The sequence below is a fragment of the Carcharhinus amblyrhynchos genome, unplaced genomic scaffold (genome assembly GCF_965287045.1).
Source record: "Carcharhinus amblyrhynchos unplaced genomic scaffold, sCarAmb.v2.hapA chromosome_1055, whole genome shotgun sequence".
Lineage (NCBI taxonomy): Eukaryota > Metazoa > Chordata > Chondrichthyes > Carcharhiniformes > Carcharhinidae > Carcharhinus > Carcharhinus amblyrhynchos.
The window spans coordinates 1-27,547 of record NW_027650795.1 but is presented as its reverse complement, the minus strand read 5'-3'; the positions used below and the strand labels follow the sequence as shown (position 1 = coordinate 27,547).

The 27,547-nt window shown below is 56.7% G+C and overlaps 1 protein-coding gene across 1 annotated transcript; it reads right to left on the bottom strand.

Moving 5' to 3' along the window:
* Positions 1–14,201: 14,201 nt before the first annotated feature.
* LOC145340476 (pre-rRNA 2'-O-ribose RNA methyltransferase FTSJ3-like) lies at positions 14,202–27,455 on the bottom strand (the record flags this gene model as incomplete). Its single annotated transcript, XM_080184945.1, has 9 exons — positions 14,202–15,155; positions 15,535–15,629; positions 16,182–16,365; positions 16,799–16,901; positions 18,553–18,638; positions 20,657–20,759; positions 22,583–22,676; positions 26,172–26,283; positions 27,253–27,455. Coding segments are annotated over 9 exons (1,173 nt in total), but the record flags the coding sequence as incomplete, so codon positions are not given.
* Between the last annotated feature and the right edge of the window lie 92 nt (positions 27,456–27,547).

Here is a 27,547-nt window from a genome sequence, read left to right as displayed (position 1 = left end):
TGTCCTGGGACACTAACCCTGAGGGACTCCCGCAGCGATGTCCTGGGGCCTGGGACACTAACCCTGAGGGACTCCCGCAGTGATGTCCTGGGACACTAACCCTGAGGGATTCCCGCAGTGATGTCCTGGGGCCTGGGACACTAACCCTGAGGGACTCCCACAGTGATGTCCTGGGACACTAACCCTGAGGGACTCCCGCAGTGATGTCCTGGGGCCTGGGACACTAACCCTGAGGAACCCCCGCACTGATGTCCTGGGGCCTGGGACACTAACCCTGAGGGACTCCCACAGTGATGTCCTGGGACACTAACCCTGAGGGACTCCCGCAGTGATGTCCTGGGGCCCTGGGACACTAACCCTGAGGAACCCCCGCACTGATGTCCTGGGGACTGGGACACTAACCCTGAGGGACTCCCACAGTGATGTCCTGGGACACTAACCCTGAGGGACTCCCGCAGTGATGTCCTGGGACACTAACCCTGAGGAACTCCCGCAGTGATGTCCTGGGACACTAACCCTAAGGGACTCCCGCAGTGATGTCCTGGGACACTAACCCTGAGGGACTCCCGCAGTGATGTCCTGCGGCCTGGGACACTAACCCTGAGGGACTCCCGCAGTGATGTCCTGGGACACTAACCCTGAGGGACTCCCGCAGTGATGTCCTGGGACACTAACCCTGAGGGACTCCCGCAGTGATGTCATAAGAACATAAGAAATAGGAGCAGGAGTAGGCCATCTGGCCCTTCGAGCCTGCCCCGCCATTCAATAAGATCATGGCTGATCTGTCGTGGCTCAGTTCCACTTTCCCGCCCTCTCCCCATAACCCTTAATCCCCTCTCTTATCAAAAACCCATCAACCCGCTTCTTAAAAATATTTAGCGAGGCAGCCTCCACCACTTCAACGGGCAGAGAATTCCAGAGATTCACCACCCTTTGAGTGAAGAAGTTCCTCCTCAACTCCGTTCTGAACCGCCTCCCCTTTATCTTGAGGCTGTGCCCCCTAGTCCTACTGTCTTTTTTGAGCGGGAAGAGTCTTTCCACCTCTATCCTATCCATCCCATTCATCATCTTATACGTCTCAATGAGATCTCCCCTCATTCTTCTAAACTCTAACGAGTACAAGCCTAGTTTATTCAGCCTCTCCTCATAGCTCAACCCCCTCAACTCCGGTATCAGCCTAGTAAACCTCCTCTGCACTCCCTCCAAGGCCAAAATATCCTTGCGCAGGTGCGGCGCCCAAAACTGCACACAGTACTCCAACTGCGGCCTCACCAATGCCCTATACAGCTGCAGCAAGACCTCCCTACTTTTATATTCAATCCCCCTCGCTATGAAGGCCAGCATCCCATTCGCCTTCCTGACCACCTGCTGCACCTGCAAGCTGGGTTTTTGCGACTCATGCACAAGGACCCCGAGGTCCCTCTGCACCGTCACCTGCTGCAGTTTTTCGCCACGTAAGTAATAGTCCTTCCTACCATTCTTCCTAGTGTCCTGGGACACTAACCCTGAGGGACTCCCGCAGTGATGTCCTGGGACACTAACCCTGAGGGACTCCCGCAGTGATGTCCTAGGGCCTGGGACACTAACCCTGAGGGACTCCCGCAGTGATGTCCTGGGACACTAACCCTGAGGGACTCCCGCAGTGATGTCCTGGGACACTAACCCTGAGGAACTCCCACAGTGATGTCCTGGGGCCTGGGACACTAACCCTGAGGAACTCCCACAGTGATGTCCTGGGACACTAACCCTGAGGGACTCCCACAGTGATGTCCTGGGGCCTGGGACACTAACCCTGAGGGACACCCGCAGTGATGTCCTGGGGCCTGGGACACTAACCCTGAGGGACTCCCGCAGTGATGTCCTGGGGCCTGGGACACTAACCCTGAGGGACTCCCGCAGTGATGTCCTGGGACACTAACCCTGAGGGACTCCCGCAGTGATGTCCTGGGACACTAACCCTGAGGGACTCCCGCAGTGATGTCCTGGGACACTAACCCTGAGGAACTCCCGCAGTGATGTCCTGGGACACTAATCCTGAGGAACTCCCGCAGTGATGTCCTGGGGCCTGGGACACTAACCCCGAGGGAACTCCCGCAGTGATGTCCTGGGACACTAACCCTGAGGGACTCCCGCAGTGATGTCCTGGGACACTAACCCTGAGGAACTCCCGCAGTGATGTCCTCGGGCCTGGGACACTAACCCTGAGGAACTCCCGCAGTGATGTCCTGGGGCCTGGGACACTAACCCTGAGGGACTCCCGCAGTGATGTCCTGGGACACTAACCCTGAGGGACTCCCGCAGTGATGTCCTGGGACACTAACCCTGAGGAACTCCCGCAGTGATGTCCTGGGGCCTGGGACACTAACCCTGAGGGACTCCGGCAGTGATGTCCTGGGGCCTGGGACACTAACCCTGAGGGACTCCCGCAGTGATGTCCTGGGACACTAACCCTGAGGGACTCCCGCAGTGATGTCCTGGGGCCTGGGACACTAACCCTGAGGGACTCCCGCAGTGATGTCCCGGGGCCTGGGACACTAACCCTGAGGGACTCCCGCAGTGATGTCCCGGGGCCTGGGACACTAACCCTGAGGGACTCCCGCAGTGATGTCCTGGGACACTAACCCTGAGGGACTCCCACAGTGATGTCCTGGGACACTAACCCTAAGGGACTCCCGCAGTGATGTCCTGGGACACTAACCCTGAGGGTCTCCCGCAGTGATGTCCTGGGACACTAACCCTGAGGAACTCCCGCAGTGATGTCCTGGGACACTAACCCTGAGGGACTCCCGCAGTGATGTCCTGGGACACTAACCCTGAGGGACTCCCGCAGTGATGTCCTGGGGCCTGGGACACTAACCCTGAGGGACTCCCGCAGTGATGTCCTGGGACACTAACCCTGAGGGACTCCCGCAGTGATGTCCTGGGGCCTGGGACACTAACCCTGAGGGACTCCCGCAGTGATGTCCTGGGACACTAACCCTAAGGGACTCCCGCAGTGATGTCCTGGGACACTAACCCTGAGGGTCTCCCGCAGTGATGTCCTGGGACACTAACCCTGAGGAACTCCCGCAGTGATGTCCTGGGACACTAACCCTGAGGGACTCCCGCAGTGATGTCCTGGGACACTAACCCTGAGGGACTCCCGCAGTGATGTCCTGGGGCCTGGGACACTAACCCTGAGGGACTCCCGCAGTGATGTCCTGGGACACTAACCCTGAGGGACTCCCGCAGTGATGTCCTGGGGCCTGGGACACTAACCCTGAGGGACTCCCGCAGTGATGTCCTGGGACACTAACCCTGAGGGACTCCCGCAGTGATGTCCTGGGACACTAACCCTGAGGGACTCCCGCAGTGATGTCCTGGGACACTAACCCTGAGGGACTCCCGCAGTGATGTCCTGGGACACTAACCCTGAGGGACTCCCGCAGTGATGTCCTGGGACACTAACCCTGAGGGACTCCCGCAGTGATGTCCTGGGACACTAACCCTGAGGAACTCCCGCAGTGATGTCCTGGGGCCTGGGACACTAACCCCGAGGGAACTCCCGCAGTGATGTCCTGGGACACTAACCCTGAGGGACTCCCGCAGTGATGTCCTGGGACACTAACCCTGAGGGACTCCCGCAGTGATGTCCTGGGACACTAACCCTGAGGGACCCCGCAGTGATGTCCTGGGACACTAACCCTGAGGAACTCCCGCAGTGATGTCCTGGGGCCTGGGACACTAACCCCGAGGGAACTCCCGCAGTATGTCCTGGGACACTAACCCTGAGGGACTCCCGCAGTGATGTCCTGGGACACTAACCCTGAGGGACTCCCGCAGTGATGTCCTGGGGCCTGGGACACTAACCCTGAGGGACTCCCGCAGTGATGTCCTGGGGCCTGGGACACTAACCCTGAGGGACTCCCGCAGTGATGTCCTGGGGCTGGGGCACTAACCCTGAGGGACTCCCGCAGTGATGTCCTGGAGCCTGGGACACTAATCCTGAGGGACTCCCGCAGTGATATCCTGGGACACTAACCCTGAGGGACTCCCGCAGTGATGTCCTGGAGCCTGGGACACTAATCCTGAGGGACTCCCGCAGTGATGTCCTGGGACACTAACCCTGAGGAACCCCCGCAGTGATGTCCTGGGGCCTGGGACGCTAACCCTGAGGGACTCCCGCAGTGATGTCCTGGGACACTAACCCTGAGGGACTCCCGCAGTGATGTCCTGGGACACTAACCCTGAGGGACTCCCGCAGCGATGTCCTGGGACACTAACCCTGAGGGACTCCCGCAGTGATGCCCTGGGACACTAACCCTGAGGGACTCCCGCAGTGATGTCCTGGGACACTAACCCTGAGGGACTCCCGCAGTGATGTCCTGGGACACTAACCCTGAGGGACTCCCGCAGTGATGTCCTGGGACACTAACCCTGAGGGACTCCCGCAGTGATGTCCTGGGACACTAACCCTGAGGGACTCCCGCAGTGATGTCCTGGGACACTAACCCTGAGGGACTCCCGCAGTGATGTCCTGGGGCCTGGGACACTAACCCTGAGGGACTCCCGCAGTGATGTCCTGGGGCCTGGGACACTAACCCTGAGGGACTCCCACAGTAATGTCCTGGGACACTAACCCTGAGGGACTCCGCAGTGATGTCCTGGGGCCTGGGACACTAACCCTGAGGGACTCCCGCAGTGATGTCCTGGGACACTAACCCTGAGGGACTCCCGCAGTGATGTCCTGGGACACTAACCCTGAGGGACTCCCGCAGTGATGTCCTGGGGCCTGGGACACTAACCCTGAGGGACTCCCGCAGTGATGTCCTGGGACACTAACCCTGAGGGACTCCCGCAGTGATGTCCTGGGGCCTGGGACACTAACCCTGAGGGACTCCCGCAGTGATGTCCTGGGACACTAACCCTGAGGGACTCCCGCAGTGATGTCCTGGGGCCTGGGACACTAACCCTGAGGGACTCCCGCAGTGATGTCCTGGGACACTAACCCTGAGGGACTCCCGCAGTGATGTCCTGGGACACTAACCCTGAGGGACTCCCGCAGTGATGTCCTGGGACACTAACCCTGAGGGACTCCCGCAGTGATGTCCTGGGACACTAACCCTGAGGGACTCCCGCAGTGATGTCCTGGGACACTAACCCTGAGGGACTCCCGCAGTGATGTCCTGGGACACTAACCCTGAGGAACTCCCGCAGTGATGTCCTGGGGCCTGGGACACTAACCCCGAGGGAACTCCCGCAGTGATGTCCTGGGACACTAACCCTGAGGGACTCCCGCAGTGATGTCCTGGGACACTAACCCTGAGGGACTCCCGCAGTGATGTCCTGGGACACTAACCCTGAGGGACCCCGCAGTGATGTCCTGGGACACTAACCCTGAGGAACTCCCGCAGTGATGTCCTGGGGCCTGGGACACTAACCCCGAGGGAACTCCCGCAGTGATGTCCTGGGACACTAACCCTGAGGGACTCCCGCAGTGATGTCCTGGGACACTAACCCTGAGGGACTCCCGCAGTGATGTCCTGGGGCCTGGGACACTAACCCTGAGGGACTCCCGCAGTGATGTCCTGGGGCCTGGGACACTAACCCTGAGGGACTCCCGCAGTGATGTCCTGGGGCTGGGGCACTAACCCTGAGGGACTCCCGCAGTGATGTCCTGGAGCCTGGGACACTAATCCTGAGGGACTCCCGCAGTGATATCCTGGGACACTAACCCTGAGGGACTCCCGCAGTGATGTCCTGGAGCCTGGGACACTAATCCTGAGGGACTCCCGCAGTGATGTCCTGGGACACTAACCCTGAGGGACTCCCGCAGTGATGTCCTGGGACACTAACCCTGAGGAACCCCCGCAGTGATGTCCTGGGGCCTGGGACACTAACCCTGAGGGACTCCCGCAGTGATGTCCTGGGACACTAACCCTGAGGGACTCCCGCAGTGATGTCCTGGGACACTAACCCTGAGGGACTCCCGCAGCGATGTCCTGGGACACTAACCCTGAGGGACTCCCGCAGTGATGCCCTGGGACACTAACCCTGAGGGACTCCCGCAGTGATGCCCTGGGACACTAACCCTGAGGGACTCCCGCAGTGATGCCCTGGGACACTAACCCTGAGGGACTCCCGCAGTGATGTCCTGGGACACTAACCCTGAGGGACTCCTGCAGTGATGTCCTGGAACACTAACCCTGAGGGACTCCCGCAGTGATGTCCTGGGGCCTGGGACACTAACCCTGAGGAACTCCCGCAGTGATGTCCTGGGGCCTGGGACACTAACCCTGAGGGACTCCCGCAGTGATGTCCTGGGACACTAACCCTGAGGGACTCCCGCAGTGATGTCCTGGGACACTAACCCTGAGGGACTCCCGCAGTGATGTCCTGGGACACTAACCCTGAGGGATTCCCGCAGTGATGTCCTGGGACACTAACCCTGAGGGACTCCCGCAGTGATGTCCTGGGACACTAACCCTGAGGGACTCCCGCAGTGATGTCCTGGGACACTAACCCTGAGGGACTCCCGCAGTGATGTCCTGGGACACTAACCCTGAGGGACTCCCGCAGTGATGTCCTGGGACACTAACCCTGAGGGACTCCCGCAGTGATGTCCTGGGACACTAACCCTGAGGGACTCCCGCAGTGATGTCCTGGGACACTAACCCTGAGGGACTCCCGCAGTGATGTCCTGGGACACTAACCCTGAGGAACTCCCGCAGTGATGTCCTGGGGCCTGGGACACTAACCCTGAGGGACTCCCGCAGTGATGTCCTGGGACACTAACCCTGAGGGACTCCCGCAGTGATGTCCTGGGACACTAACCCTGAGGGACTCCCACAGTGATGTCCTGGGACACTAACCCTGAGGGACTCCCGCAGTGATGTCCTGGGACACTAACCCTGAGGGACTCCCGCAGTGATGTCCTGGGACACTAACCCTGAGGAACTCCCGCAGTGATGTCCTGGGGCCTGGGACACTAACCCTGAGGGACTCCCGCAGTGATGTCCTGGGACACTAACCCTGAGGATCTCCCGCACTGATGTCCTGGGGACTGGGACACTAACCCTGAGGGACTCCCACAGTGATGTCCTGGGACACTAACCCTGAGGGACTCCCGCAGTGATGTCCTGGGACACTAACCCTGAGGAACTCCCGCAGTGATGTCCTGGGACACTAACCCTGAGGAACTCCCGCAGTGATGTCCTGGGGCCTGGGACACTAACCCTGAGGGACTCCCGCAGTGATGTCCTGGGACACTAACCCTGAGGATCTCCCGCACTGATGTCCTGGGGACTGGGACACTAACCCTGAGGGACTCCCACAGTGATGTCCTGGGACACTAACCCTGAGGGACTCCCGCAGTGATGTCCTGGGACACTAACCCTGAGGGACTCCCGCAGTGATGTCCTGGGACACTAACCCTAAGGGACTCCCGCAGTGATGTCCTGGGACACTAACCCTGAGGGACTCCCGCAGTGATGTCCTGGGGCCTGGGACACTAACCCTGAGGGACTCCCGCAGTGATGTCCTGGGGCCTGGGACACTAACCCTGAGGGACTCCCGCAGTGATGTCCTCGGGCCTGGGACACTAACCCTGAGGGACTCCCGCAGTCATGTCCTGGGGCCTGGGACACTAACCCTGAGGCACTCCCGCAGTGATGTCCTGGGGCCTGGGACACTAACCCTGAGGGACTCCCGCAGTGATGTCCTGGAGCCTGGGACACTAATCCTGAGGGACTCCCGCAGTGATGTCCTGGGACACTAACCCTGAGGGACTCCCGCAGTGATGTCCTGGGACACTAACCCTAAGTTACTCCCGCAGTGATGTCCTGGGACACTAACCCTGAGGGTCTCCCGCAGTGATGTCCTGGGACACTAACCCTGAGGAACTCCCGCAGTGATGTCCTGGGACACTAACCCTGAGGGACTCCCGCAGTGATGTCCTGGGACACTAACCCTGAGGGACTCCCGCAGTGATGTCCTGGGGCCTGGGACACTAACCCTGAGGGACTCCCGCAGTGATGTCCTGGGACACTAACCCTGAGGGACTCCCGCAGTGATGTCCTGGGGCCTGGGACACTAACCCTGAGGGACTCCCGCAGTGATGTCCTGGGACACTAACCCTGAGGGACTCCCGCAGTGATGTCCTGGGACACTAACCCTGAGGGACTCCCGCAGTGATGTCCTGGGACACTAACCCTGAGGGACTCCCGCAGTGATGTCCTGGGACACTAACCCTGAGGGACTCCCGCAGTGATGTCCTGGGACACTAACCCTGAGGGACTCCCGCAGTGATGTCCTGGGACACTGACCCTGAGGGACTCCCGCAGTGATGTCCTGGGACACTGACCCTGACGGACTCCCGCAGTGATGTCCTGGGACACTAACCCTGAGGGACTCCCGCAGTGATGTCCTGGGACACTAACCCTGAGGGACTCCCGCAGTGATGTCCTGGGACACTAACCCTGAGGAACTCCCGCAGTGATGTCCTGCGGCCTGGGACACTAACCCTGAGGGACTCCCGCAGTGATGTCCTGGGACACTAACCCTGAGGGACTCCCGCAGTGATGTCCTGGGACACTAACCCTGAGGGACTCCCGCAGTGATGTCCTGGGGCCTGGGACACTAACCCTGAGGGACTCCCGCAGTGATGTCCTGGGACACTAACCCTGAGGGACTCCCGCAGTGATGTCCTGGGACACTAACCCTGAGGGACTCCCGCAGTGATGTCCTGGGACACTAACCCTGAGGGACTCCCGCAGTGATGTCCTGGGACACTAACCCTGAGGGACTCCCGCAGTGATGTCCTGGGACACTAACCCTGAGGGATTCCCGCAGTGATGTCCTGGGACACTAACCCTGAGGGACTCCCGCAGTGATGTCCTGTGACACTAACCCTGAAGGACTCCCGCAGTGATGTCCTGGGACACTAACCCTGAGGGACTCCCGCAGTGATGTCCTGGGACACTAACCCTGAGGGACTCCCGCAGTGATGTCCTGGGACACTAACCCTGAGGGACTCCCGCAGTGATGTCCTGGGACACTAACCCTGAGGGACTCCCGCAGTGATGTCCTGGGACACTAACCCTGAGGGACTCCCGCAGTGATGTCCTGGGACACTAACCCTGAAGGACTCCCGCAGTGATGTCCTGGGACACTAACCCTGAGGGACTCCCGCAGTGATGTCCTGGGACACTAACCCTGAGGGACTCCCGCAGTGATGTCCTGGGACACTAACCCTGAGGGACTCCCGCAGTGATGTCCTGGGACACTAACCCTGAGGGACTCCCGCAGTGATGTCCTGGGACACTAACCCTGAGGGACTCCCGCAGTGATGTCCTGGGACACTAACCCTGAGGGACTCCCGCAGTGATGTCCTGGGACACTAACCCTGAGGGACTCCCGCAGTGATGTCCTGGGACACTAACCCTGAGGGACTCCCGCAGTGATGTCCTGTGACACTAACCCTGAAGGACTCCCGCAGTGATGTCCTGGGACACTAACCCTGAGGGACTCCCACAGTGATGTCCTGGGACACTAACCCTGAGGAACCCCCGCAGTGATGTCCTGGGGCCTGGGACACTAACCCTGAGGGACTCCCGCAGCGATGTCCTGGGACACTAACCCTGAGGGACTCCCGCAGTGATGTCCTGGGACACTAACCCTGAGGGACTCCCGCAGTGATGTCCTGGGACACTAACCCTGAGGGACTCCCGCAGTGATGTCCTGGGACACTAACCCTGAGGGACTCCCGCAGTGATGTCCTGGGACACTAACCCTGAGGGACTCCCGCAGTGATGTCCTGGGACACTAACCCTGAGGGACTCCCGCAGTGATGTCCTGGGGCCTGGGACACTAACCCTGAGGGACTCCCGCAGTGATGTCCTGGGGCCTGGGACACTAACCCTGAGGGACTCCCACAGTAATGTCCTGGGACACTAACCCTGAGGGACTCCGCAGTGATGTCCTGGGGCCTGGGACACTAACCCTGAGGGACTCCCGCAGTGATGTCCTGGGACACTAACCCTGAGGGACTCCCGCAGTGATGTCCTGGGACACTAACCCTGAGGGACTCCCGCAGTGATGTCCTGGGGCCTGGGACACTAACCCTGAGGGACTCCCGCAGTGATGTCCTGGGACACTAACCCTGAGGGACTCCCGCAGTGATGTCCTGGGGCCTGGGACACTAACCCTGAGGGACTCCCGCAGTGATGTCCTGGGACACTAACCCTGAGGGACTCCCGCAGTGATGTCCTGGGGCCTGGGACACTAACCCTGAGGGACTCCCGCAGTGATAGAACATAGAACACTACAGCACAAACAGGCCCTTCGGCCCACAAGTTGCGCCGACCACATCACCTACCAACCTACAGACCTATCTATAACCCTCAATCTCATTAAACCCCATATACTCATCCAGAAGTCTTTTAAAAGACCCCAGCGAGTTCGCCTCCACCACCACTGACGGCAGCCGATTCCATTCACTCACCACCCTCTGAGTGAAAAACTTACCCCTAACATCACTTCTGAACCTCCCTCCCCGCACCTTAAATCTGTGTCCTCTCGTAGCGACCATTTCAAACCGGGGAAATAGCCTCTGAGAGTCCACCCTATCTATCCCTCTCAACATTTTGTAAACTTCTATCAGGTCGCCTCTCAACCTTCGTCTCTCCAGGGAAAAGAGTCCCAGCTCCCTCAACCTAACTTCATAAGGCATGCCTCCCAGTCCAGGCAACATCCTTGTAAATCTCCTCTGCACCCTTTCAATAGCTTCTACATCTTTCCTATAGTGAGGCGACCAGAACTGCGCACAATACTCCAAATGAGGCCTGACAAGGGTCTTATAAAGTTCCAGCATTACCTCCCGACTCCTAAACTCAATCCCTCGATTAATGAAGGCCAGTACACCATACGCCTTCTTGACCACCTCCTCCACCTGCGAGGCCGATTTAAGAGTCCTGTGGACCCGGACCCCAAGATCCCTCTGCTCCTCAACACTACTCAGACTTCTGCCCTTAATAGTGTACTCGTTCATGCCGTTGGTTCTGCCAAAATGGACGACAACACATTTATCCGCGTTGAAGTCCATCTGCCACTTCTCCGCCCAGTCCTGCATCCTATCTATGTCCTGCTGCAACTTTTGCCATCCTTCCAGATCATCCACAACACCACCGACCTTCGTGTCATCAGCGAACTTACTTACCCATCCCTCCACTTCCTCATCCAGGTCATTTATGAAAATGACAAACAACAAGGGTCCCAGAACAGATCCTTGAGGCACTCCGCTGGTGACTGACCTCCATTCAGAAAAAGCCCCATCCACAACCACTCTCTGCCTTCTGCAGGCAAGCCAGTTCTGGATCCACAAGGCCAAAGGCCCTTGGATCCCATGCCCTCTCACCTTCTCCTGGGACACTAACCCTGAGGAACCCCCGCAGTGATGTCCTGGGGCCTGGGACACTAACCCTGAGGGACTCCCGCAGTGATGTCCTGGGGCCTGGGACACTAACCCTGAGGGACTCCCGCAGTGATGTCCTGGGACACTAACCCTGAGGAACCCCCGCAGTGATGTCCTGGGGCCTGGGACACTAACCCTGAGGGACTCCCGCAGTGATGTCCTGGGACACTAACCCTGAAGGAATGTTAATGATTGGCCCGATCTTTGATTCCAGCAGTCCCTGAACACAGGAACAGAGAACTCATCCACATCCCAGAATCCCACTGAACTATCCAACTGTAAAATCACTGCCCAAACCCTGAACCCCATTCGATCATTTATTAGACAATATAACAGCCAGAGACGTCCCCTCCCTATCTCTGTATCCTCCTCCAGCCCCTACACCCCTCCCTATCTCTGTAACCTCCTCCAGTCCCCTACACCCCCTCCCTATCTCTGTAACCTCCTCCAGTCCCCTACACCCCCTCCCTATCTCTGTAACCTCCTCCAGCCCCTACACCCCTCCCTATCTCTGTAACCTCCTCCAGCTCCCGACACCCCCTCCCTATCTCTGTAACCTCCTCCAGCCCCTACACCCCTCCCTATCTCTGTAACCTCCTCCAGCTCCCGACACCCCCTCCCTATCTCTGTAACCTCCTCCAGCCCCTACACCCCTCCCTATCTCTGTAACCTCCTCCAGCTCCCGACACCCCCTCCCTATCTCTGTAACCTCCTCCAGCCCCTACACCCCTCCCTATCTCTGTAACCTCCTCCAGTCCCCTACACCCCCTCCCTATCTCTGTAACCTCCTCCAGTCCCCTACACCCCTCCCTATCTCTGTAACCTCCTCCAGCCCCCTACACCCCCTCCCTACCTCTGTAACCTCCTCCAGCCCCTACACCCCCTCCCTATCTCTGTAACCTCCTCCAGCCCCCTACACCCCCTCCCTATCTCTGTAACCCCCTCCAGCTCCCGACACCCCCTCCCTATCTCTGTAACCTCCGGGATCTCAGCGTTCCTCCAATTCTGGCCTCTCGAGCATCCCCCAATTTTAATCGCTCCTCCATTGGTGACTATGCCTTCAGCTGCCTGCCAGGTTTGGGGAGACTGGAATTCCCTCCTTACACCTCTCCCCCTCTCTCTCCTTGAAGATGCTCCTTAAAGTCTCCCTCTTTGACCAAGCATTGGGGAGATTTCCAAACACCTCGTGTGGTTCAGGGTAAAAGCTTGGCGTTTGTTGCTCTGTTAGCTGCGGGAGATTTGTTCGTGTTACAGACCCTGTCATGTTTGCTTGTGGAGGTGTGGTTTTAATCTCTGTGAGGTTAGCATGGAGAGTAACCCACGTACCTGATGTGGTGATTCTGCACCTTTAAGAACTGCGTTTCAATCATGTTTCTGTGCAGAGGGCTTCAAACAGGCCCTGGAATTTCGTCGGTGCAGTTTTGTCTGCAGCCAGTGTTATTAATTGTCACACACAGAATTACGGACATTGTGTTTTTTTTTTAAATCTGGCCTAACGCAGTGTCCTGGGGTTTTATGACCCTTTTGGAATTGCTGTGTGGATCGTGATTGACAGGTCAGGTTCCCCCTCTCTATTGCAATTCAGTTGCTGTTAGAAGCCGGTGGAAGAACGCAGTGTCACTCTCTCTCCAGAGGGTGCTGAAAGTTCCAGGACTGGGAAGACTAAGAGTTAATCCGATATTTCGAATGACCAATTTACAGCAGGGATTACAAAACTGCGAAATGCAGCATCAGGTGAGCATACTTGCTTTCTGTGCCAAGCTAAGAGAAGGGTATGTGTCTGTGGGATGGTGTCTGACTTGGAACAACAGAGAGAGCTAGCTGTTAAAGTCTGCACTGTGTTGTGCTTGAATCGGTAAAAGTTTTGTTAATTCTTTTTGTTATATTCTAACCGCATTCTTAACTGATAAAAGCTCCCTCGTGGGTCACTTGAATCAAACCTTATAGAATCACTACACTGCAGAAGGAGGCCATTCGGCCCATCAAGTCTGCACCAACCACAATCCCACCTAGGTCCCATCCCCACAATCCCACAAATTATCCTACTAGCCCCCCCCGACACAAGGGTTAATTTAGCACGGCCAAACCACCTAACCAGCACAGCTTTCGAACTGTGGGAGGAAACCCACGCACACACGGGGAGAACGTGCAGTCACCACACAGACAGTGACCCAAGCCAGAAATTTAACAGTCTGAAAGACGTGCTGGTTAGGGTGCGGTGCACCGGCCGTGCTAAATTTCCCCCTCAGTGTAACCCGAACAGGAGTGTGGCGAATAGGGGATTTTCACAGTAACTTCATTGCAGTGTTAACTTGTGACGTTAATAAACGAACTCACTAACAACGCAAATCGGATGCAGTAACGGGTAATAACTGTGCGAGTTATGTGTGTACAAGCGCGATGCGGGCATTTAAAGCCCCGTTGAGGGTTTTCTCCGCACCTACCCAGGAGCTGGGGGGCCTGGCGTCATTTTCTGGAACGCAATTCCACCGGGTATCGCTTTGAACCCCTGAATCGGCAAACTGGTCAGGTAACTGCGAGAAAAATATAACTCTCTCTGCCGGGGTAATGGTAAAATACACCGCCCGATCTCTACCCGGGGAAGATACACACCACCCCCCCCCGCGATCTCTACCCGGGGGGGGGGGAGGGGGAGACATGCATCACCCAGTCTCTACCTGGGGGAGACACACACCGCTCTCTCGTACACACAACTCTTTAGAAACATATACCTTTTATTTATAAACAGATGTAAATCCTTATAGATGGTTCCCCCCACGCCAGGCTCCTCCCTCCCTGAGTGCGTGCGCACGTGCGCAGGCGGGGACTGTGGGCGCCAGAAGAACCGGCTGTCCTCATTATTCAAAATGGCCGCCAGTCGCCGCTCTGTACTGGAGTCGGTGCTCGCCATGGGGACAGGCACCATTAACGCCCTGGGGTGGTGCCTCTGGGTGCCCTCTCTTATGCGGGGTGGGGGGGGGGTTGCCATGCCAGTTACAGTGCGGGCCTGTGTTGAGAAGGGAATTTATTTTTTATTTAGAGTTCTGACAGTACAGAAGGAGGCCATTCAGGGATATCGAAATTGGGGAAATTTAAAAGAGGGGCCATTACCGGGGGTGAAAGGTTGTTGTGAGGTCAGAGGGAAGATGGGGTCAAGGGTTACACTCAGAACGGAAGTGGCCTTATCGAACGGGGAGGAGAAGCAGGGCTCGAGGGGCAGAGTGGCCTCCCATTCACTGATGCGTCCATTCCCTGGGCCTGTGTGTTGGGGGCGGAGAAGGGGGTTTACAGTCCAGGTTCGATGGCAGGAGGTCAGAGGTCACTGTCCTTCCCATGAAGTATCCAGTGGACAGGAGGGTGACGTGGGATCGATGGTCATCACCGGTCCAGGCGGTGCTGAGAGACGGAGGGGGCGAGGGAGAGGTCTCACACCCTGCTCGGAGAGCCCCGCGTGAGGGGAGAGCGGCAGGAGACGGGTCTGGTGGACAGAAGGGGACACAAGGCCGGGGGCTCCTACTTGGCCCTCCGCTTCCCTTTGCCCTTCCCGACTTTGCCCAACTTCCTGGCGTCCTTCTTCATCCTGGGGTCCACCACACGGAACTGACCCTTGACCCCGGCTGGACGGCGAACCTTGCGCCCGGCGCCCTTTTTCGCCACCACGTAGGTGACCTGCCTTTTCTCCTTCAGTCCAGCCTTCTTGTAGATGCTGCAAGGGTCAAACAGGAGGGTCAGTCAGCCAGAGGACCGCGCCATCGAGGGGTCAGTCAGCGAGGGGGCCGCGCCATCGAGGGGTCAGTCAGCCAGAGGGCCGCGCCATCGAGGGGTCGGTCAGCGAGAGGGCCGCGCCATCGAGGGGTCGGTCAGCGAGAGGGCCGCGCTATCGAGGGGTCAGTCAGTGAGGGGGCCGCACCATCGAGGGGTCGGTCACTGACACAGGGCCGCGCTATCGAGGGGTCGGTCAGCGAGAGGGCCGCGCTATCGAGGGGTCAGTCAGCGAGAGGGCCGCGCCATCGAGGGGTCAGTCAGCGAGGGGGCCGCACTATCAAGGGGTCAGGGGTCAGTCAGCCATCTTGACAACATGTTACCTCCTCATCTGAGCCATCTTCTCACGCTCCGAGATATCGACCGTGTTAACGACAGCCTCCGCCTTCTTCTTCGCTTGTTCCAGTTTCTTCAATTGCTGCATCGACGGAGGGGGAGGTCAGGCGAGACGGCGAGGCGGGGGGGGGGGATAGAGAGGGAGTGGGATGGAGAGACGGAGAGAGATGTCAGTCCAATGAGCTCTCCAATAGAGGACTGGTGCGGTGAGTGCCTTGACAGATTTCTCTCCGGCACGATACGGAACCCATTCCCCGCAGCCCGCCGCGCAGTCGGACAGTTCCAGAACCACCCAGCAGAGAGCGCCCAGCGGTGAGAGCGGGGGGTCCCCTTCCTAGTCAGGGACGCGATGGACCACTCCGACAAACTCCCCGGACCTCGAGGATAGGGGCTATACCAACAAACTCCCCCTACCTCGAGGGTACAGACGACCCCTACGAACACCTCCTGCCCTTCAGGATACGGACCACCCCTACAAACTCCTCCCTACCTCGAGGGTACAGAGCATCCCAGCAAACTGCTCCCTCCCTCGAGGACACAGACCACCCCAACAAACAGTTCCAGCCCTTGAGGGAACCACCCAGGCCCGGTAGTGCGCACCCCCTGTCCCCACCCACAACCTCCCCTTCCTTACCCGCCGCTTCTTGCGAGCTTTGGCCTCTGCGATTTTCTTGATGGGCCGTGCATTGATCTCCTTCCAGCGCAGGCGGAACTCGGCCGCCAGGGCAGGGTCAAAGGGTGGGGGTCGCCGCCTGAACTTCTGGTCATTCTCCACAAACCAATCGGGAAGCTCGTCAAGGTTCTCGTCAAACGCATACCTGAGACAGAGAGAAATCAGCACCGACCCTCTGACAGTGCAGCACCCCCTCAGCACTGACCCTCTGACAGTGCGGCACTCCCTCAGCACTGACCCTCTGACAGTGCGGCACTCCCTCAGCACTGACCCTCTGACAGTGCGGCACTCCCTCAGCACTGACCCTCTGACAGTGCGGCACTCCCTCAGCACTGACCCTCTGACAGTGCGGCACTCCCTCAGCACTGACCCTCTGACAGTGCGGCACTCCCTCAGCACTGACCCTCTGACAGTGCGGCACTCCCTCAGCACTGACCCTCTGACAGTGCGGCACTCCCTCAGCACTGACCCCCTGACAGTGCGGCACTCCCTCAGCACTGACAGGGGCCTGTTGTTTGGAGTGGAGGAATAGTATGAGAGATGGATCCTCGGTGTGTCTGGGACAGGATGAAGATTACCTGTTAAACGAGTCGTCAATGAGGTCCCGAGTTCTCTTTCTTGAGGTTGCAATAGAGGCTCCAATCGCGAGACCTTCAGGATCCAGAACCTGCGCATGTTTCACTGAGAGAGGAATAACAGATACCCGGGAGTGAGTTACAGACTGGAATCTAATCGAGGGGTTCGGGGTGGTTTATATATAGAATAACAGATACCCGGGAGTGAGTTACAGACTGGAATCTAATCGAGGGGCTCGGGGTGGTTTATATATAGAATAACAGATACCCGGGAGCGAGTTACAGACTGGAATCTAATCGAGGGGTTCGGGGTGGTTTATATATAGAATAACAGATACCCGGGAGTGAGTTACAGACTGGAATCTAATCGAGGGGTTGGGGGTGGTTTATATATAGAATAACAGATACCCGGGAGTGAGTTACAGACTGGAATCTAATCGAGGGGTTCGGGGTGGTTTACATATAGAATAACAGATACCCGGGAGTGAGTTACAGACTGGAATCTAATCGAGGGGTTCGGGGTGGTTTACATATAGAATAACAGATACCCGGGAGTGAGTTACAGACTGGAATCTAATCGAGGGGTTCGGGGTGGTTTATATATAGATTAACAGATACCCGGGAGTGAGTTACAGACTGGAATCTAATCGAGGGGTTCGGGGTGGTTTATATACAGAATAACAGATACCCGGGAGTGAGTTACAGACTGGAATCTAATCGAGGGGTTCGGGGTGGTTTATATATAGAATAACAGATACCCGGGAGTGAGTTACAGACTGGAATCTAATCGAGGGGTTCGGGGTGGTTTATATATCGAATAACAGATACCCGGGAGTGAGTTACAGACTGGAATCTAATCGAGGGGTTCGGGGTGGTTTATATATCGAATAACAGATACCCGGGAGTGAGTTACAGACTGGAATCTAATCGAGGGGTTCGGGGTGGTTTATATATAGAATAACAGATACCCGGGAGTGAGTTACAGACTGGAATCTAATCGAGGGGTTCGGGGTGGTTTATATATAGAATAACAGATACCCGGGAGTGAGTTACAGACTGGAATCTAATCGAGGGGTTCGGGGTGGTTCGAATAACAGATACCCGGGAGTGAGTTACAGACTGGGATCTAATCGAGGGGTTCGGGGTGGTTTATATATAGAATAACAGATACCCGGGAGTGAGTTACAGACTGGGATCTAATCGAGGGGTTCGGGGTGGTTTATATATAGAATAACAGATACCCGGGAGTGAGTTACAGACTGGAATCTAATCGAGGGGTTCGGGGTGGTTCATATATAGAATAACAGATACCCGGGAGTGAGTTACAGACTGGAATCTAATCGAGGGGTTCGGGGTGGTTTATATATAGAATAACAGATACCCGGGAGTGAGTTACAGACTGGAATCTAATCGAGGGGTTCGGGGTGGTTTATATATAGAATAACAGATACCCGGGAGCGAGTTACAGACTGGAATCTAATCGAGGGGTTCGGGGTGGTTTATATATAGAATAACAGATACCCGGGAGTGAGTTACAGACTGGAATCTAATCGAGGGGTTCGGGGTGGTTTATATATAGAATAACAGATACCCGGGAGTGAGTTACAGACTGGAATCTAATCGAGGGGTTCGGGGTGGTTTATATATAGAATAACAGATACCCGGGAGTGAGTTACAGACTGGGATTTAATCGAGGGGTGGTTTATATATAGAATAACAGATACACACTCTATGAAACTCTGCCTTGTCTGACTTACTTGATTTCTCTATCTCAAATGTGTTGTCATCGCCTAGCACGGTTGTGTCATTCTGACTTCCTTTAAGTTTCATCTTCTGAATATCACTGAAGGCAAACGGTAGAGCACGGGATTAGGGGACAATCTCACATTATCCTGCATCTACCACACACTCAGCCTGTTCACGTCACACTGAAGCTTCTCTGCATCCTCTCTCAGCTTACTCTCCCCTCCGTCCCACTGTCTGTAACTGAGGAAGGGCAGCACGAGAGAGAGATCCGTATCGGAGAATGAGCCTGGCCAGTTCGTTCAAGTGGGCAGTACTTAGTTCTCGGTGAAAGAAAGCGGAACAGCTGATGTCGGATTACGTTTAGTGGTGAATAAAGGGAAAGCGTGTGTTTAGGTTCACGTTGTGAAGGTGATTTGGGTTTTGTGATCCGTGCTTAGATGTTTAAAATACAGAGTACACCGACCGCAACATTTGTATCGAGGGCCAAGCATCAGGGATGCTGGGCTTTGCATTTTGATAGCCTATTGCTTTAAAGAAGACACTACCAATTTGAATTTGCTGCTATTGCCATCATCCGTCCAATCCTCGGGGTAGGAAAATTGATAGATAAATGAGTCATTGAGGTTTACAGCATGGAAACAGGCCCTTTGGCCCAACTTGTCCATGCTGCCCTTTTTTTTAAAGCCCCGAAGCTAGTCCCAATTGCCCACATTTGGCCCATATCCCTCTACACCCAGCGTACCCATGTAACTGTCTAAACGCTTTTTAAAAGACAAAATTGTACCCGCCTCTACTACTGCCTCTGGCAGCTCGTTCCAGACACTCACCCCCCCCTCTGTGTGAAAAAATTGCCCCTCTGGACCCTTCTGTATCTCTCCCCTCTCACCTTAAACCTCTGCCCTCTAGTTTTAGACTCCCCTACCTTTGGGGAAAAGATATTGACTATCTCGCTGATCTGTGCCCCATCAGAGATATTAAAAATGGAAACGCAACTGCCTGCCTTGAGTTCAATTCAGTAGGGTGGCGCTCAAAAGCTGCCACGTCTCAACACCTAGAGAGGGCAACAGCAGCTCCCTGCTAGCTTAAAATATCTCTCAAGGGAGCTGTCCATCTATCTACCAGAAAGAACATAAGAACATAAGAACATAAGAAATAGGAGCAGGAGTAGGCCATCTAGCCCTTCGAGCCTGCCCCGCCATTCAATAAGATCATGGCTGATCTGTCGTGGCTCAGTTCCACATTCCCGCCCTCTCCCCATAACCCTTAATCCCCTCTCTTATCAAAAACCCATCAACCCGCTTCTTAAAAATATTTAGCGAGGCAGCCTCCACCACTTCAACGGGCAGAGAATTCCAGAGATTCACCACCCTTTGAGTGAAGAAGTTCCTCCTCAACTCCGTTCTAAACCGCCTCCCCTTTATCTTGAGGCTGTGCCCCCTAGTCCTACTGTCTTTTTTGAGCGGGAAGAGTCTCTCCACCTCTATCCTATCCATCCCATTCATCATCTTATACGTCTCAATGAGATCTCCCCTCATTCTTCTAAACTCTAGCGAGTACAAGCCTAGTTTATTCAGCCTCTCCTCATAGCTCAACCCCCTCAACTCCGGTATCAGCCTAGTAAACCTCCTCTGCACTCCCTCCAGGGCCAAAATATCCTTGCACAAGGTAACAAATGAAAAGGTTTATCCACAGTGACATCGACAAAAGAACTCCAAAGCCGCAAAACCAGTTTGTATATATTTGAGAGTGATTAAGCATTATTACTTTTCTGTAATGAGTGATCCTTATCTTTATTTGAACAGCATTCCAGTCGCACCTTACTTTAATTGATACGTTTCTTGTTTAGTTAAAGTTCCTGGACGGTTAAATAAATAAGTTGTTAATCATTCCTTTCAGTGTCCGTCAGTTATTTCTGTTAATGAATCTCTGAAAAAAAAACTGAAAACCTTGCCAAACACACTGACAGATTACGAAGCGAGGTAAAGGGGTTGACCTCTGCGTTGTACGATTGAAACCTGGGTCAACTCTGCCCTCTCGCTGGTCACAGAAGGGGAAAATCTCTGGGGAAAAGGTTTAAGTAATCCAGTCGAACAGCCAGCGCGATATTTTGCGTACCTTTCATCACTCGAGCTCTCTTCCTCCGAGTCTTCGGCCGTCCCTTCCGCCGTCTCCGTCGCGGGAGGGGCCTGCTCTCCCCCGCCTGGTCTTTCGCCCTCATCTACAGGTCGAGACAATGTGGCAGGGTCAGGTGGCTGCGCCAGAGAGAGCCGGGAGAATGGCTGTGCCCTCAAACCCCCCCACCCGCTCTGCTTCCTGACCCCCTCCCCAACCCGATCCAAGGGAGAGAGAGAAGGGTGCGTGTTTAAGGGACTCATTCTCGGTAAGGGTGCGGCAATGGCACAGTGGTGTTATAAGAACATAAGAAATAGGAGCAGGAGTCGGCCATCTAGCCCATCGAGCCTGCCCCGCCATTCAATAAGATCATGGCTGATCTGTCGTGGCTCAGTTCCACATTCCCGCCCTCTCCCCATAACCCTTAATCCCCTCTCTCATCAAAAACCTATCAACCCGCTTCTTAAAAATATTTAGTGAGGCAGCCTCCACCACTTCAACGGGCAGAGAATTCCAGAGATTCACCACCCTTTGAGTGAAGAAGTTCCTCCTCAACTCCGTTCTAAACCGCCCCCCCTTTATCTTGAGGCTGTGCCCCCTAGTCCTACTGTCCTTTCTGAGCGGGAAGAGTCTCTCCACCTCTATCCTATCCATCCCATTCATCATCTTATACGTCTCAATGAGATCTCCCCTCATTCTTCTAAACTCTAACGAGTACAAGCCTAGTTTATTCAGCCTCTCCTCATAGCTCAACCCCCTCAACTCCGGCATCAGCCTAGTAAACCTCCTCTGCACTCCCTCCAAGGCCAAAATATCCTTGCGTAAGTGCGGCGCCCAAAACTGCACACAGTACTCCAGCTGCGGCCTCACCAATGCCCTATACAGCTGCAGCAAGACCTCCCTACTTTTATATTCAATCCCCCTCGCTATGAAGGCCAGCATCCCATTTGCCTTCCTGACCACCTGCTGCACCTGCAGGCTGGGTTTTTGCGACTCATGCACAAGGACCCCGAGGTCCCTCTGCACCGTCGCCTGCTGCAGTTTCCACTGGGCTAATCCAGACAGCCAGAGCAAAGCCAAAGAGAGATCCCGGTTCAAATCCCACCACGGCCTATTCAACACATATAAAAATCTGGAATTAGAATTCTAATGATGAAACCATTACTGGTTCACTAATGTCCTTCGGGGAAGGAAATCTGCCGTCCTTACCCGGTCTGGCCAACCAAATGTGACTCGAGAGCCACAGCAATGTGGTTGATTCATAATCGCCCCTCTGGAATGGCCAAGGGAGTCACCAAGTTCATGAGTGGGTTAGCACCGCTGCCTCACAGCTCCAGGGACCCGGGTTCGATTCTGGCCTCGGGTCACTGTCTGTGTGGAGTCTGCATGTTCTCCCCGTGTCTGCGTGGGTTTCCTCCCGATGCTCCGGTTTCGTCCCAACAGTCCAAAGATGTGCAGGTTAGGCGGATTAGCAGGGTAAACGTGTGGGGTAACAGGGATAGGGCCTGGGTAATCTGTCAGAGCTTGGGTGCAGACTTGACGGGCCAAATGGCCTCCTGCTGCTCTGTAGAGGTTCGATGGTTCTAAGATTGGGGGGGGGGGATGAGTAACAAATACTGGCCTTGCTCTCCCTCACAAGGCCCGACGAGGATATCACCAAAACCACTGATGGGACAGGAGGTGGCCATTTGACCCCCTTCAACTGAGGCCAAACAATTGATCCCACTGCCCCCACGCCAACCCCCCCCCCCACCATCTTTCCTCCGCCAAGTGTTTTTCCAATTCCTCTCGGAGTGTTTCCTAGGTGGAGATCTTTCCCAGAGACTGGGTCTGTCCCACTCCCCCCCCCCCCTCCACTGGCAGTCGGGAGAGACCGAGCCCCTCGCGGTGATGGGTTAGAACGTTCCGGGCCCCGTGCTCCACACTCACCGGCAAGGAGGCCACCCTGCTGGGCGAACAGCTTCTTGGTCTGTTTGATCTCCAAAGCTTCGTCAGCGTCCACGTCAAGGCCAGCGAAGATATCCTGGAGCAGGAGAGAAGAGATAGCAGTGTTAGTGCAGCCCGGGACCGAAAACACACACACACACACACACACACACACACACACACGTGCGCGCCACCCCCCCACCCCACTGGGGCCACGCACACACACACACACACACACACACACACACACACACACGCCCCCCACCGGAGCCACACAGCCCAGGGCCCAGCACGCGCACACATACAGAACCCAGGATCGAACACACACACACACACAGCCCAAGGCCGAATACACACAGCCCAGGGACCAGCATACACACACACACACACAATCCCCTGGGGACACACACACACACACAATCCCCTGGGGACACACACACACACACACACACAATCCCCTGGGGACACACACACACACACAATCCCCTGGGGACACACACACACACACACACACATCCCCTGGGGACACACACACACACACACACATCCCCTGGGGACACACACACACACACACACACATCCCCTGGGGACACACACACACACACACACACACACACATCCCCTGGGGACACACACACACACACCCCCTGGGGACACACACACACACACAATCCCCTGGGGACACACACACACACACACACACATCCCCTGGGGACACACACACACACACACACATCCCCTGGGGACACACACACACACACACACATCCCCTGGGGACACACACACACACACACACACATCCCCTGGGGACACACACACACACACACACACACACACATCCCCTGGGGACACACACACACACACATCCCCTGGGGACACACACACACACACACACACATCCCCTGGGGACACACACACACACACACACACATCCCCTGGGGACACACACACACACACACACACACAATCCCCTGGGGACACACACACACACACACAATCCCCTGGGGACACACACACACACACACACCCCCTGGGGACACACACACACACACACACACATCCCCTGGGGACACACACACACACACACACACACACATCCCCTGGGGACACACACACACACATCCCCTGGGGACAAACACACACACACACACACACATCCCCTGGGGACACACACACACACACACATCCCCTGGGGACACACACACACACACACACACACACATCCCCTGGGGACACACACACACACATCCCCTGGGGACACACACACACACACACATCCCCTGGGGACAAACACACACACACACACACACATCCCCTGGGGACACACACACACACATCCCCTGGGGACACACACACACACACACACACATCCCCTGGGGACACACACACACACACACACACATCCCCTGGGGACACACACACACACACACACACATCCCCTGGGGACACACACACACACACACACACATCCCCTGGGGACACACACACACACACACATCCCCTGGGGACAAACACACACACACACACACACATCCCCTGGGGACACACACACACACACACATCCCCTGGGGACACACACACACACACACACACACACATCCCCTGGGGACACACACACACACACACACATCCCCTGGGGACACACACACACACATCCCCTGGGGACAAACACACACACACACACACACATCCCCTGGGGACAAACACACACACACACACACACATCCCCTGGGGACACACACACACACACACACACACATCCCCTGGGGACACACACACACACACACATCCCCTGGGGACACACACACACACACACACACACACACATCCCCTGGGGACACACACACACACACACACACACACATCCCCTGGGGACACACACACACACACACACACACACATCCCCTGGGGACACACACACACACACACACACACACACATCCCCTGGGGACACACACACACACACACACATCCCCTGGGGACACACACACACACACACACATCCCCTGGGGACACACACACACACACACACACACACACATCCCCTGGGGACACACACACACACACACACACACACATCCCCTGGGGACACACACACACACACACACACACACATCCCCTGGGGACACACACACACACACACACACACACATCCCCTGGGGACACACACACACACACACACACACACATCCCCTGGGGACACACACACACACACACACATCCCCTGGGGACACACACACACACACACACATCCCCTGGGGACACACACACACACACACATCCCCTGGGGACACACACACACACACACACACACACACATCCCCTGGGGACACACACACACACACACACACACACATCCCCTGGGGACACACACACACACACACACACACATCCCCTGGGGACACACACACACACACACACACATCCCCTGGGGTACACACACACACACACAATCCCCTGGGGACACACACACACACACACACATCCCCTGGGGACACACACACACACACACACACACACATCCCCTGGGGACACACACACACACACACACATCCCCTGGGGACACACACACACACACACACACACACATCCCCTGGGGACACACACACACACACAATCCCCTGGGGACACACACACACACACACACACATCCCCTGGGGACACACACACACACACACACATCCCCTGGGGACACACACACACACACACACATCCCCTGGGGACACACACACACACACACACACACACATCCCCTGGGGACACACACACACACACACACATCCCCTGGGGACACACACACACACACACACATCCCCTGGGGACACACACACACACACACACAATCCCCTGGGGACACACACACACACACATCCCCTGGGGACACACACACACACACACACACACATCCCCTGGGGACAAACACACACACACACACACACATCCCCTGGGGACACACACACACACACACACACATCCCCTGGGGACACACACACACACACATCCCCTGGGGACACACACACACACACACACACACATCCCCTGGGGACAAACACACACACACACACACACACACATCCCCTGGGGACACACACACACACACACACACATCCCCTGGGGACACACACACACACACATCCCCTGGGGACACACACACACACACACACACATCCCCTGGGGACACACACACACACACATCCCCTGGGGACACACACACACACACACACACACACAATCCCCTGGGGACACACACACACATCCCCTGGGGACACACACACACACACACACACATCCCCTGGGGACACACACACACACCCACCCACCCACCCCCCCTGGGGCCACTCAGACACACACGCGCACACAGAGCCCGGGGCACAGCACGCGCGCACGCACACACACACACACAGCCCAGGACCCAGCACACACACACCCCCCTCCCGGGGCCCCACACACACACACACACACACACACACACACACACACACAGAGCCAGGGCCCAGCCCAGGACCAACCAGACACACAAAGGGCTTGGAGCCCAGTGGTCGCGTGCACTGTGGGGGGTTGGGGGGGGGGGTCTGTCTGTCCGCTCACGTACCTTGCCAAACCACAGGTCAGCCTGTCGCTCCTGACGCACGTTTTTGTCCTCCAGCTCCACCAGCAGAGGGTTTCCCTCAGCCTCCGGTTCTCCCCCACGCTGCGGTTTCGTTCTGATAGGGCAAAGGCGACAGGTCACCGACCTCGGCACTGACCCTCTGACAGTGCGGCGCTCCCTCAGCACTGACCCTCTGACAGTGCGGCACTCCCTCAGCACTGACCCTCTGACAGTGCGGCACTCCCTCGGCACTGACCCTCTGACAGTGCGGCACTCCCTCGGCACTGACCCTCTGACAGTGCGGCACTCCCTCAGTACTGACCCTCAAACAGTGCGGCGCTCCCTCAGCACTGACCCTCTGACAGTGTGGCACTCCCTCAGCACTGACCCTCTGACAGTGCGGCACTCCCTCAGCACTGACCCTCTGACAGTGCGGCACTCCCTCAGCACTGACCCTCTGACAGTGCGGCGCTCCCTCAGCACTGACCTCTGACAGTGCGGCACTCCCTCAGCACTGACCCTCTGACAGTGCGGCACTCCCTCAGCACTGACCCTCTGACAGTGCGGCTCTCCCTCAGCACTGACCCTCTGACAGTGCGGCACTCCCTCAGCACTGACCCTCTGACAGTGCGGCGCTCCCTCAGTACTGACCCTCTGACAGTGCGGCACTCCCTCAGCACTGACCCTCTGACAGTGCGGCACTCCCTCAGCACTGACCCTCTGACAGTGCGGCGCTCCCTCAGTACTGACCCTCTGACAGTGCGGCACTCCCTCAGCACTGACCCTCTGACAGTGCGGCGCTCCCTCAGCACTGACCCTCTGACAGTGCGGCGCTCCCTCAGCACTGACCCTCTGACAGTGCGGCGCTCCCTCAGCACTGACCCTCTGACAGTGTGGCGCTCCCTCAGCACTGACCCTCTGACAGTGCGGCACTCCCTCAGCACTGACCCTCTGACAGTGCGGCGCTCCCTCAGCACTGACCCTCTGACAGTGCGGCGCTCCCTCAGCACTGACCCTCTGACAGTGCAGCACTCCCTCAGCACTGACCCTCTGACAGTGCGGCACTCCCTCAGCACTGACTCACCGTTTCTGTTGCGATTTCTTCCTGCTCTCTGCCTGCCTCTCGCGCTCCTTGACCTCCTCCAGGTCGGACGAGTCCAGGTCACTCGCCAGCGAGACCTCATCGGCCATCTCCTGGTCTGAGACGCAGATGAAATCCTGGTCGAGGAGCCCCTCCTCCAGGGCCTGGTCAGCCATCTTCATGTCTCCCCGCTCCACCTCCCCCATCTGCGGAGAACGGAAGCGTGAGAAAGCGGGGCAGCGTTTCACAGGCTCAGAGTCACCGTCACAGTCAGCACCTCGGGGGCCAGGGGACACAG